Source organism: Natator depressus, chromosome 6, assembly GCF_965152275.1.
Source record: "Natator depressus isolate rNatDep1 chromosome 6, rNatDep2.hap1, whole genome shotgun sequence".
NCBI classification, from domain to species: Eukaryota; Metazoa; Chordata; order Testudines; family Cheloniidae; genus Natator; species Natator depressus.
In genome coordinates, this window is record NC_134239.1 from 68,381,363 (window position 1) to 68,393,853 (window position 12,491).

At 39.6% G+C, this 12,491-nt stretch overlaps 1 protein-coding gene across 1 annotated transcript in view; it reads right to left on the reverse strand.

The window, feature by feature from the left end:
* Positions 1–12,491, reverse strand: part of STARD9 (StAR related lipid transfer domain containing 9) — a 200,271-nt gene that overhangs the window by 33,891 nt on the left and 153,889 nt on the right. Inside the window, exons 22-23 of the mRNA XM_074955639.1 lie at positions 6,286–6,476; positions 1,895–2,381 (exon numbers count right to left, since the gene is read on the reverse strand). Coding sequence (XP_074811740.1) covers positions 1,895–2,381; positions 6,286–6,476 — 678 coding nt within the window. The remainder of the gene's footprint in view (positions 1–1,894; positions 2,382–6,285; positions 6,477–12,491) is intronic.

A 12,491-nucleotide genomic window follows, 5' to 3' on the forward strand; every position in this document is an offset into this window, starting at 1 on the left:
AACTTACAAATGTAGAATTATGTACAAAAAATAACTGCATTCAAAAATAAAACAATGTAAAGCTTTAGAGCCTTCAAGTCCACTCAGTCCTATTTCTTGTTCAGCCAATCGCTCAGACAAACAAGTTTGTTTACATTTGCAGGTGACAGTGTAAACAAGAAGCAGGCAGTATCATCACCTGAAAATGAGAACAGGCGTTCTGATGGCACTGTTGTTGTTGTAGTCGCAAGGTATTTACATGCCAGATGTGCTAAAGATTCATATGTCCCTTCATGCTTCAACCACCATTCCAGGAAATATGCATCTATGCTGATGACGGGTTCTGCTTGATAACAATCCAAAGCAGTGCGGACCGACGCATGTTCATTTTCATTATCTGAGTCAGATGCCACCCAGTAGAAGGTTGATTTTCTTTTTTGGTGGTTCAGGTTCTGTAGTTTCCTCATCGGAGTGTTGCTCTTTTAAGACTTCTGAAAGCATGCTCCACACCTCATCCCTCTCAGATTTTGGAATGCACTTCAGATTCTTAAACCGTGGGTCGAGTGCTGTAGCTATACCTAGAAATCTCACATTGGTACCTTCTTTGCGTTTTGTCAAATCGGCAGTGAAAGTGTTCTTAAAATGAACATGTGCTGGGTCACCATCTCAGATGGCTATAACATGAAATATACGGCAGAATGCAGGTAAAACAGAGCAGGAGACATACAATTCTCCCCCAAGGAGTTCAGTCACAAATTTAATTAATGCATTTTTTTTTAACGAGCGTCCTCAGCATAGAAGCATGTCCCCTGGAATGGTGGCTGAAGAATGAAGGGGCATATGAATGTTTAGCATATCTGGCACGTAAATACCTTGCAGTGCCGGCTACAAAAGTGCCACGAAAATACCTGTTCTCATTTCAGGCGACATTGTAAAGCAGGCAGCAATATCTCCCATCAATGTAAACAAACTTGTTTGTCTTAGCGATTGGCTGAACAAGAAGTAGGACTGAGTGGACTTGTAGGCGCTAAAGTTTTACATTGTTTTGTTTTTGAGTGCAGTCACGTAACCAAAAAAAATCTACATTTGTAAGTTGCACTTTCACGACAAAGAGACTGCACTGCAGTACTTGTATGAGGTGAATTGAAAAATACTAATTCTTTTGTTTATCATTTTTACAGTGCAATTATTTGTAATAAAAAACATACACTTTGATTTCAACTACAACATAGAATATATATGAATATGTAGAAAAACATCCAAAATATTTAATACAATTTCAGTTGGTATTCTATTGTTTAACAGTGCGATTAAAACTGCGATTAATTTTTTTAACCACAATTAAATTTTTTGAGTTAATCACGTTAGTTAATTGTGATTAATTGACAGCCCAAGTATATATACTTGGGCATATATATGTTTTGGTGGTCCAAATGTTGTCGGTGTGTTGGGGGTGGTTAAGGGTACCCCTGCTTATCTTTTAAGGTGACACTGCAGAAGTGAATTTTTAGGAGTGGTTTGATCAGGCAAAAATAAAGTCTTGACCAAGAGTCCAGGAAAGAGATTCCAAACCTAAAGAAAAAGGTGCAGAGACATGTGAGAGAGCCAGCGAAAGGGGTATCAAGGAGGCAGGGGCGATGTAAAAGGAGACTAGGTCAAAGATTTAGGGAGGGGTGCAGTGTCTTGAAAGCAAGGACAAACCGCTTGAAAATGTGTCATAAAATAAGTCTGGAGACTTAAAGGGAAGTGAGAGTGGTGTAACTGCTTTTATAAGATGGATCAGGGTTTTGACTTATACAAAGTTTGGGTTAATATACCCTTATAAAAATGTTTTTAGTACATTACCTGATAGTAGGGTAGCAAATATTTCTTAAACTTGGAACAAATATGGAAAATTCTATAAAAGTTTACTCACCTGTAAATGGGTACATGTGGTGGGTAAAGATTACAGAAAGAATGTCTTCTTGGTTGCAAGGAACTTGAACCAAATGACTTGCTTTTCCTTTGCAACTTGTGATCCCAGGAGGTAATTGTGGTGTTTTGGTTCAGGACTTGGGACTGTTTCAAGTTATCCTCACTGAGCCAGAAGCTGGCCTCTAGTTGCTCCAGGTTTCTCTTGGCTTCCAGTAATTTTTGCTTCTTGACAATCCTCTCCAACTGGAACTTGACCTTTTTCCGCCTTATGTTTCTTTCTGCTTTCTTTAAAGAGTATCTCTGCAAAAGCTCCAGCTGTACCAGTCTCTTCCTGTTCTGCTCTACCAGGGAAGGACAGATCTCCAAATCCACAGTATTCTGCACTTCAGCTTCTGCATATGACTTAGACTCTGTCTGTACAGCAAACTCCCTCTGCTGCGGTTGAAGGGAAGCCAGTTGTTTCTTCTCATTAATAAGCCACTGTTGGTCTATAAGCAAAATTATAAAAGAAAAATATTAGAAAATGTCTTCATTATTATCCTGTTCCTAATTTCAATCAGCAGCAAAGACCCACCTGAAGGGTGTAATCAATTATACATTAAGACTTTGTATGAATCATTTAAACCAGATCAGGATATTTAAAATGGCTGCTATCAGACATCTCTTCTGTTCTGCTTCAGTATATTGCTGGCCTATCCTCACTGCCTTTCTTAATTCTAAGATCCCTTCCTTCTCTAGCGTCTCAAAGGTACACAGACGGGACAGAAGCAGGCAGCCAGACAAAAGGGATTCTCTGATCTGTACTTGCTGGATACCAATGGAGGAAACTTGTGATCCAACAAATCTAGAGAAAGTTGATATGTCACATCCCCTCTAGTGTTAGCATTGTGCTGCATTAGTAATGGAGAGACCTCCAACTGGGATAAGACTTGGAAAGCTGACTACAAGTATGCTGCATCAGTGGTGGAGTTGGTTTTAAAACTAAGGGAGCTGATGGGATAAGCTTTCTCTAGCAAGAATTTGCAATGGCAAGTAACTTCTATAGGGATAAGCATCTACACATCTAATTCCTCAAAAATCATTCAAACTTTGACCTTAAAATGCAGTGGATACACTTAATGTTTCCTGCTGGTTTGAGAGGTGTTACCAAGTTCTACTGGTATTCCTCATTTAATGTGTGTGTCTCCAACAGTATTGTCTTTCAAAATGGAAGAAACTTCCTATACTTCTACCTTAACATTTCTGAGATCAGATTATGGTTTGTATGTGTGATTTTAAGGAACTGAAAATGTGCATTGTGGGTAGGTCTATGATGGAACTGAAAGGCAGTGTGTTGTGGAGTCAAGGTGCCCAAAGCATTTGGGTGTTACATTTGGCTAACAAGATATGGGAATTGAGTTTTGCCTACATGTTGACGTTGTCTTAACTAGTAATTTCCTGGATTTTTAGTGACTCCATTGAAAGTATATGCACTTAAACAACCTAACTCTCTAGCTCCTCTATCTATGGTCCATATCTCCACAGTATTTGAGTGCTTTGAAAGTATTTAAAAATAGAGATAACAATAGTTCTCTATATTCCCCTTTCTTCTTTCCCAACCTGTTGAAGAAACAACTTAATTTATGTATTATATTTGTTGGTTTGGTTTTGCTCGTTTATGCTGATGTGTATGTTCATCTAAAGCAAGGGAAAGCTAAGTCAATAAAATGGAATTTGCATTTAGCTCTGAAAGTGGTTAGTTCCACGGTCATTCTTATCTCTTATGAGTTCCATAAACTAGTTCTAGATCTGAAAGTTCTGTTTCCTGTGCTCATAAGTCAACTGCTTCATTGTCCCTGCGGAACGTAACTGTCATGAGACGTCCGCAGGGATCAGTTCTGGGTCTGGTTCTGTTCAATATCTTCATCAATGATTTAGATAATAGCACAGGGAGTACACTTATAAAGCTGGGAGGGGTTGCAAGTGCTTTTAGGATAGGATTAAAATTCAAAATGATCTGGACAAACTGGAGAAATGGTCTGTAATTTTCATTTGAATGTACGGACAGAGAAGAGGCCATGATGTAATAGTAATGTTGCAGTTTTAACCTATAATTAATTAGACTCTGCTTCAACTACTGCAGGACACTTCTTGCTCAGTACTGACAAAGATATGAAAGCATTTGACTGGAAGGCATCAATCACATTTAGAGAAGGTCAAAATTAATAGTTTTAGAGGCCAACAAAATGAATTATTGTACAGAGCTACCATCAAGCAAATTTTTGAAACCTAGGTGAAATTCTGGTCCCACTGAAGTCAATGGCAAAACTCACTTTTAGTTCAGCAGGGCCATGATTTTACCCCTAAACTTGAGTGTCCCTTGTAAATTTCATATTATATATTATGTGTATAATATATAGATTTTAAACAAATTGTCTCTTCCTTTTCATGTTTGTCCCTCTTGTAATTTTTGGTTCTCTCTATATTTAATTGGTTTCATTATTTAGGTTTCACATGGAATCTGCAGAAGATTTCAATCCATGCCATGGGCCTGTACACATACATTTTCCTATGAACATCAGTTTGAGAGTGAAATGGACTATGAGTGTGTGAATATGGTCTATGCCATTTTACAGGTGATACCGCTGGCAAATTGGGCAGGGATATAACACCCACAGATCTTTACTGCAGTTGCAAGCATGAGTTGTTCCATCAGTGTGTGCTGGTGTGTATAACAGTCTGTCTTCAAAGAGCAACTCCCCACATGCCTTTCATCAGAAATTATCTCAGCCTTGAAAGGCCTTCTTGGGTTTCAACTTCCCAGGATAAATTCAAGAGATAACAGTTAGACATTTAAAAAAGGAAAAAACCCAGATAGCCAAGTCACTCCACACTGCCATAAGGGGCACTTGAGTTAAATACTTAAATAGAGCCACGCAATACAAGCAGCAACCGGGAGTATCAGGAGAGGCATTGAGCTCCATGCCATAAAACAAGTAGTACTACTCCTGGGGAAATTCTGTGCCAAAAAATTATAAAATCTGCAAACAATATTTTAAAATTCTGCATATTATTGGCCCTCCGAGCCACATATGTCATCTTCAGAAGTTCGAGAGCTGGGGCACGCCTGCCGGGAGCCAGGGGTTGGGGTTTCAGCCCCACTCCTGCTGAAGCCCCGAGCCCTGGCAGGTGCACCCCGTAGGGCTGAAGCTCTGAGCCACCCCACCCGCTGGGTAGAAGTCCCTACCCCACCACCCCGCTGGAAGGCAGAGGTCCTGAGCTATCCCCCAGTCTGATAGGTGGAGATTGGGGGAAGATGTGGGGGGCTACGCAAGCTGTACTTTAATGGTAAAAGAGTCGCATGTAGCTCGTGAGTCACAGTTTGGCCACCCCTGCTATATAACCATGCCAGTTTCAATTATTTTTGTAATTTACTTCAAAATACCTTCCAGCAATACAGAACAAAAAAAAAAAAAAAAAAAAAAAAAAAAGTCCCCCATGAGCAGAGAGTTAAAGAAACCCCTATGACAACCAAGTTCCTGTTTCTCTGCCCGCCCCCCGCCCCGAGCCCAGCTGCGGGGTCAGACACCCACATCCCCTCCCCTCAGAGCTCAGCCGTGGGGCACCCCATAGCCCAGACATTCTCATCCCCTACCCCCAGAGCCCAGCTGTGGGCCAAACTGAGCTGTGGGACCCCCCGAACCTAGACACTCGCACCCCCTATTCCCCTCAGAGCCCAGCCGCCCCTCCCCCCAACCCAGACACTCACACCCTCAACTCCTCAGTGTCCAGCCACCACCCCCCACACCAGTCCAGACACCCACACCTCCTATCCCCTGCCCCAGAGATCAAAAGGGAGAACAGCCTGATACTGCGTCCTGGGCTTCTGTGGAGTTTCCTGCATGCTGCCTCCTTCCTTCAGGGCATGCTGGGAACTGCAGCTGCCTGGAGCCTTCCAGCTCCCTTCCCCTCCCCCATGCAGTGTCTTCTGCTGTATTTGCGAGCTGGACTCTGCATGGTCCAGCAGCCCCTATTGGTGGCCAGCAGCTCTCCAGTTCATTTCTGTGGGGGAAAAGGAAATTCTGCGCAGAACATTAATTTCCGTGCAAATTCTGTATTGCAAAGTGGCCCAGAATTCCAGCAGGAGTAGTAGTACTTCCACCACTCAGCAGTGAACCCCCAAGCTAATAAACCAGTGCTGCAGGCAAGGTGCTAATGAATTCCATTAGTCCTCTGTCAGCAAAAGTTTGGTAACTGTCCTCATAAGGAGGGCAATTATAGGAGAGAACTAGTTAACTGTCAAAGACTCCACCAACGGTCCAAAAATGTAAAAAGGGGAGAAAAATGAAAATAGCAATGAAGGAATGCAGTAAAAGAAGGGAAGTAGAGAGAGAGAGAGAAAAAGACACCCACTTTCTCTGATCTGCTGGTTGATTAGTGCCTGGTCATATTCTAGTTCATGCTCTGCTTTGATCTGTCCTGCCAGGATCTGCTGCTTTAAATCCTCAACGTAGAGCTGCTGCTGTTGAATGTGTTCCCTGTGGAAAGCTTCCTGATCTCTCAGCTTCTGCTTGTATTCTTCATGCACAGAATCTATCTCTCTGCTGTTAGAAATGTTAACAATGATTTTAAACCAAGAAACACAAACATTTTTTTGTTAAGACATTTCTTTATGTTAGACAGACCCTTAAATCAGACAAAATTCAAGCTATTGTGTGTACAAACACACACATTTAAGGGGTAGAAAATTCTGCCAAGATCATATGGTGCTAAGGTAGTTGCATATGTGATGTCATACATAGTATGTCACAATCCCATATAAATCAGTAAAAGCTACCACACATGAGGTTTCTCATGGTAAAACAGAAAATTCCATCATTAGAAAGTTAATAGCAAAGGTAACTTGTTAATATTGTCACTGATCATTTTTGTTTAAGGTCATCCTATAAGGAGATCCTTTTCTTTTAAATATGTAAAAATACCTTGCATGCTGTGCCTTTCATCTGAAGATTTCAAAGTACTTTGCAAAAGTGCCAAGTCATTATTATTCTTTTGTTACAGGCCAAAAAAACCTGAAGCCTAATGAGGTTAAGCGAGTAACCCAAGGTTACACAGTCAGTCGCTAATACAGTCAACATAAGAGCCCAGATCTTGTCACCAAATTCTCTGTTCTAACCACTAGATAAGGCTGCTTCTTCTATATTTTAAGTGCAGTTATCGTCAGAAAGGTGACTATGTTAAAAAAAACAAAACAAACCACTTAACAGTTCTTCTCCGAGTGAATTCCAAGATATGTACACATGTATTTCAATGACAAAATAATTTTTTACTACCTTCTCTTACATTAGTAGTGTTAAGCCACTCATAGTTATGAAAAGAGGGAGCTGGATTCCATTCTGGTTTGTGCATCAACACCACAATTAATAATTAAGGTTCAACTGTAGAATATTTACAGGAATGATGCATGAACCACATTCGGATTTTTGCTTTTGAAAACCATTTTTTACTTGTAAACTTAGCAAATTAAATGTGTAAAACATTGAAAAAGAATAAACATAGAAAATGCCATTTTTACAGATTCATTTTAGGAAAGAATAAAACTTTTATTTACAAAATTATAGCTAATTTAGCCATTTTAGACTCGATTCTGACCAACAGGGATGAATTGGCAGTGAATAGGAAGGTGGACAGCAATTTGGGTGAAAGTGATCATGAAATGATAGACAGATAGGAAAGAAGGAGCAAGAGTGGCAGAATAAGGACAATGGTGTTCAAAAAAGCAGACTTTAAACAAACTCAGAGAACTGGTAGGTAAGGTCCCCTGGGAAGAAAATCTATGGGAAAAAGGTGTTCAGGAGAGCTGGCAGTTTCTAAAGGGGACAATATTAAAGGCACAACTGAAAACTATTCTGATGCGAAGGACGATAGAAAAAATAATAAGAGGCCAATATGGCTCCATCAGGAGCTCTTTAATGACCTGAAAACCAAAAAGGAATCCTACAAAAAGTGGAAACCTGGGCAAAGTGCTAAGGAGGATTACAAAAGAACAGCACAAGCATGTAGGGACATAAATCAGAAAAACTAAGGCACAAAATGAGTTACACGTAGCAAGGGACATGAAACGGACTAAGACGGAATTGTTTAAATACATTAGGAACAAGAGAAATATGAAGAAAAGTGTAGGTCCTCTACTTAATGGGGAAGGAGAGCTAATAACTGATGACATCAAGAAGGTTGAGGTGTTTAATGCCTATTTTGCTTCAGTCTTCACTAAAAAGGTTAATGGTGATCAGATACAATACAATTAATATTAGCAACAAGGGGGAAGGAACGCAAGTCAAAAGAGGGAAAGAACAGGTTAAAGAATATTTAGATAAGTTAGATGTATTCAAGTCTGCAGGGCCTCATGAAATACATCCTAGAGCACTTAAGGAACCAATTGAAGCAATCTTGGAACTGTTAGCAATTATCATTGAGGATGCAGGGAGGATATGAGGTCCGAGAACTGGAGAAACACAAACACAGTATCTATTTTCAAATAGGGGTACAAAGGAGAAGCTGGGAATTATAGACCAGTCAGCCTAATTTTGATATCTGGAAAGATACGGGAACAAATTATTTAACAGTCAATTTGTAAGCACCTAGAGGACAACAGGATTATAAGGAATAGCCAACAGATATTTGTAAAGAACAAATCATGACAAACCACCCCTAAATTTCCTTCTTTGACAGGGTTACTGGCCTAGTGGATTGGGGTAGGAAAACAGTAGATGATATATATCTTGATTTTAGTAAGACTTTTGAGACAGTCCCATGTGACATTCTTAAAAGCAAACTAGGGAAATGTGATGTAGATGAAATTACTATAAAGTGTGTGCAAAACTGATTGAAAGATCACACTCAGAGTAATTATCAGTTGCTCACAGTCAAACTAGGAGGGTGTATCTAGGGGGGCTCTCTAGGGGTCAGGCCTGCATCTGGTACTATTCAGTATTTTCACTAATGACTCGGATAATGGAGTGGAGAGCATGCTTATAAAATTTGCAGATTACACCAAACTGGAAGGTGTTAGCACTTTGGAGGACACAATTAGAATTCAAAGTTATCTTGACAAATTGGAGACTTGGTCTGAAATCAACAAGATGAAATTCAATAAAGACAAGTGAAAAGTGCTACACTTAGAAAGGAAAAATCAAATGCACAGCTACAAATGAGGAATAATTGGTTAATTGTAGTAAAGCTAAAAAGGATCTGGAGGTTATAGTGTATCACAAATTGAAAATGAATCAACAATGTGATGTAGTTGTGAAACAGGTTAATATCATTCTGGAGTGTAACAACAGGAGTCTTGTATGTAAGACAGGAGGTAACTGTCCCGCTCTATTCAGCACAGATGAGGCCTCAGCTAGAGTGCTGTGTCCAATTCTGGGCACCACACTTCAGGAAAAATTTGAACAAATAAGAGACAGTCCAAAGGAGAGCAACAAAAATGATCAATGGTTTAGAAAACCTGACCTATGACAAAAGGTTAAAAAAACTGGACATGTTTAGTTTTGAGAAAAAATGATGCAGGAGGGAAGAACTGATAACAGGTCTTCAAACATATTAAGGACTGTTATAAAAAGAACTGTGATCAATTGTTCTCCATGCCCACTGAATATAGGACAAGCATCAAAGGAGATTTAGGTTAGATATCAGGAAAAACTTTCTGACTATGAAGGGTTGTTATGCCCTGGGACAGGCTTCCAAGGGAGGTTGCAGAATTCCCATCACAGAAGGTTTGTACAAACAGGTTGGACAAACAGCTGCCAGGGATTGTCTTGGTTTACTTGGTCCTGCCTCAGCACAGGGGACTGAATTTGATGACTTCTCAAGGTCCCTGCCAACCTACGTTTCTGATTCTAGATTGACATTTTTGCTCTTTTTAAAGGAAACTGTAAAGCTTTAAAGAGCCTTTGATGCCCCCCAATGAAAACATTTAAAAAGTTTTACGTAGCAATAGTTCTGCTGTACCAGCAGCACTAGCATATCCACTCACATGAGAGTTTGTTTTTGCTGAATTGGCATGAAGCTAGTGATCCTCCCCAATGTTAACCGCCCCAATGTTAAAATTTGGAGTTTGCACATTCAGCAGGACAATACTAGCCAAAACCTACTTACACTATTGAAAGCTCCGTACTAGGGATACGTCCCTGAAAGACACAGTACACAGAAGTATACCCATACCCCACTGCATTCAAAAATGCTTTGCAACACTTAGAAAACACCATGATTACAATTATTATCATACTGTTATAATCCTATGTTTTCATTATGTGGACAAAGAGCTATGGCTCTTTACCTCTCTAAGGTTATTGATTCTGTAACAGAGGAAGGGAATATTGTCCTATTATTGCTAAAAGAGCAAGACGCACATGCTAGTTACAATTCTGATGTTATATCGGTGTCTCTGCCTTCTCTCTCTGTTTTTAGTAGTATGAGATAAAAATCAGACATAGCAATGAAGAAAGGCCTGAATACCCATGCACAGGCTAGGACTGACCACCAACCAGTCTTAATACATTTACAGCTTGACAACGGTTTCTCTGAGGAGGAGGAGAGAGACAATGAAAATTCACAGGCTGCTGCTTACATAATACAGGTATGGCAGAACATGGAGTGTTTTTCCACTGGCCATGAGGCTAGTGACCTTGCGAATAATGTGATTTGCTTGGATTTGGGATTCAGATCTGTCACTCTGCATTCAGTGATAAAAACAATTATATGAATCCAAAATGTTTCTCATTTAGTTTCTGAACGTTTTACAGTCACCCCAAATTATCCTTGCTGGTTTGTGAAAATGATAAAGTGAAGTTATAAATGAAGTGACAATAGCCAAACAAGAAAATAAAATGCTAACATATCTGGTAGCTGAATTTTCCAAACAGACAATTTAAAGTCCAATTAATATGTTCAAAATACATTTGAATTATTAACTAAAAATGAAGGTCATCTTATGTTACAAAAACAAATTAGCATATTCCAAGGTAAGTACAGGTGGTTGTTTCATTGGTCCACTGAAACACACCCTGAACCGGACACACCAGTAAGATTTCATCTTGTTTCATATATTCCAAATCTATGTATTTCAAGCAGGGATCAGTTCCCTCTATTGCTTGCACCCCTTCTCTCCCAAATCCACATGCACACATAAACAGTTCATGTAGCACTATAAGAAAATAAAATAATTTAACATCAGGACAGGCATAGGGTAAGCAGTTTAAATTCTGCAGAGCTGAGCATCTATCTCCAAAACAGAAACCCAGATAGACAAGACCACCATTTAGTGGTGCACAGCACGTCAAAAAGCAAGCTCATAATAAAGGACAGTGGTTTCCCGCTGTAGAATTGTACACACACCCCAAATTTACCAAATACAATAGAAATATTAACAGTTCATCCTCCTCTAAGTAAACATTTAAAACTATTAAGTAGGCAGCCAAAAAAAAAAAAAAAATACCAACCTTAACCTAATGGTAATCAATTACTGAGAAAATCTTCATATTGTAACAAAGCTGGATTGTTTTTCCATCTCATCTTTCTATCCACAAAGTTTGCATTAGGCATGCTAAATGAACCTGCTGTAGATCCACATTTTCTCCAGCCTGTTTTGCTGTCAGCTTTCTGGAGTCCTATTGTGTAATTCCCCTCCCCTCTTCCCGAAACACTTCCAAGGCTGATGCAGAGGCTGGCAGCTTCTACAGCATAATGCAGTTTTCAGTAACTATGGCAGCGACAGCCCTGTAATGAAGCAGAGTGCTTCTTGCAATGTAACATTAAGGCTCAAAACAAAAAACTCAAGCAAAGTAGTATTACAAAAGAAAAAGAAAAAAAAACCACTGTCCCTTAACACCAGTTTTACTGATTTAAAGACAGAAAAACCATCACTCAAATCAGACAGTTTCCCCCCTTCTTACTGCCGATCCAGATTCCAGTTAAATTTTTCTTTATTATATAAACCAAAAAAAATCAGAGCAGATTTTTTTTCCCCACTGTATATTTGCAAAGCAAGACAGGCTGGCAATAAAAGCAATTACAAGTCCAGGTTTCTAGTCCATCCACTGATTTGCATTTTTCTCTACTATATCCCCTCACCAGCACATTTGTCCAATCAGAAGGCTCCTTTCCCACACCACACCATAGCCTCAGAGTAACACACAGCAAGCAGAGGATTACAGCAACTGCACAGGACCACCCTAGGAAACTAGCTATACATATCTGCTCACATCACAGAATTTAAAGCTTATGAGCTCTTACGGGAAAAGTGATAAAATGGCTCTGAACATTTTGTGTTATCTCCTTCCCCAATCTCTTGACACTCTGCAGGTTACACAATTATATGCAGAAAGAAAATGAATGAAAAACGGTAGAAGAGCCATATGTGATCTTTGAAAACAAGCACACGAAGGGAAATCCCTAAGGGCTGGAGAAGGGAAATCATCATCCTGCAAGACAGGCATTTAGTTCTTTGACAAGCTGGTGTGCTTAAAGAAAAAAAATGTCTGCTGACTAGTGTGATTGTTCAATTGTCTTATGTTCTCCTTTTAAGAGTATGACCAACTCCTTCTACTGCCTAAATA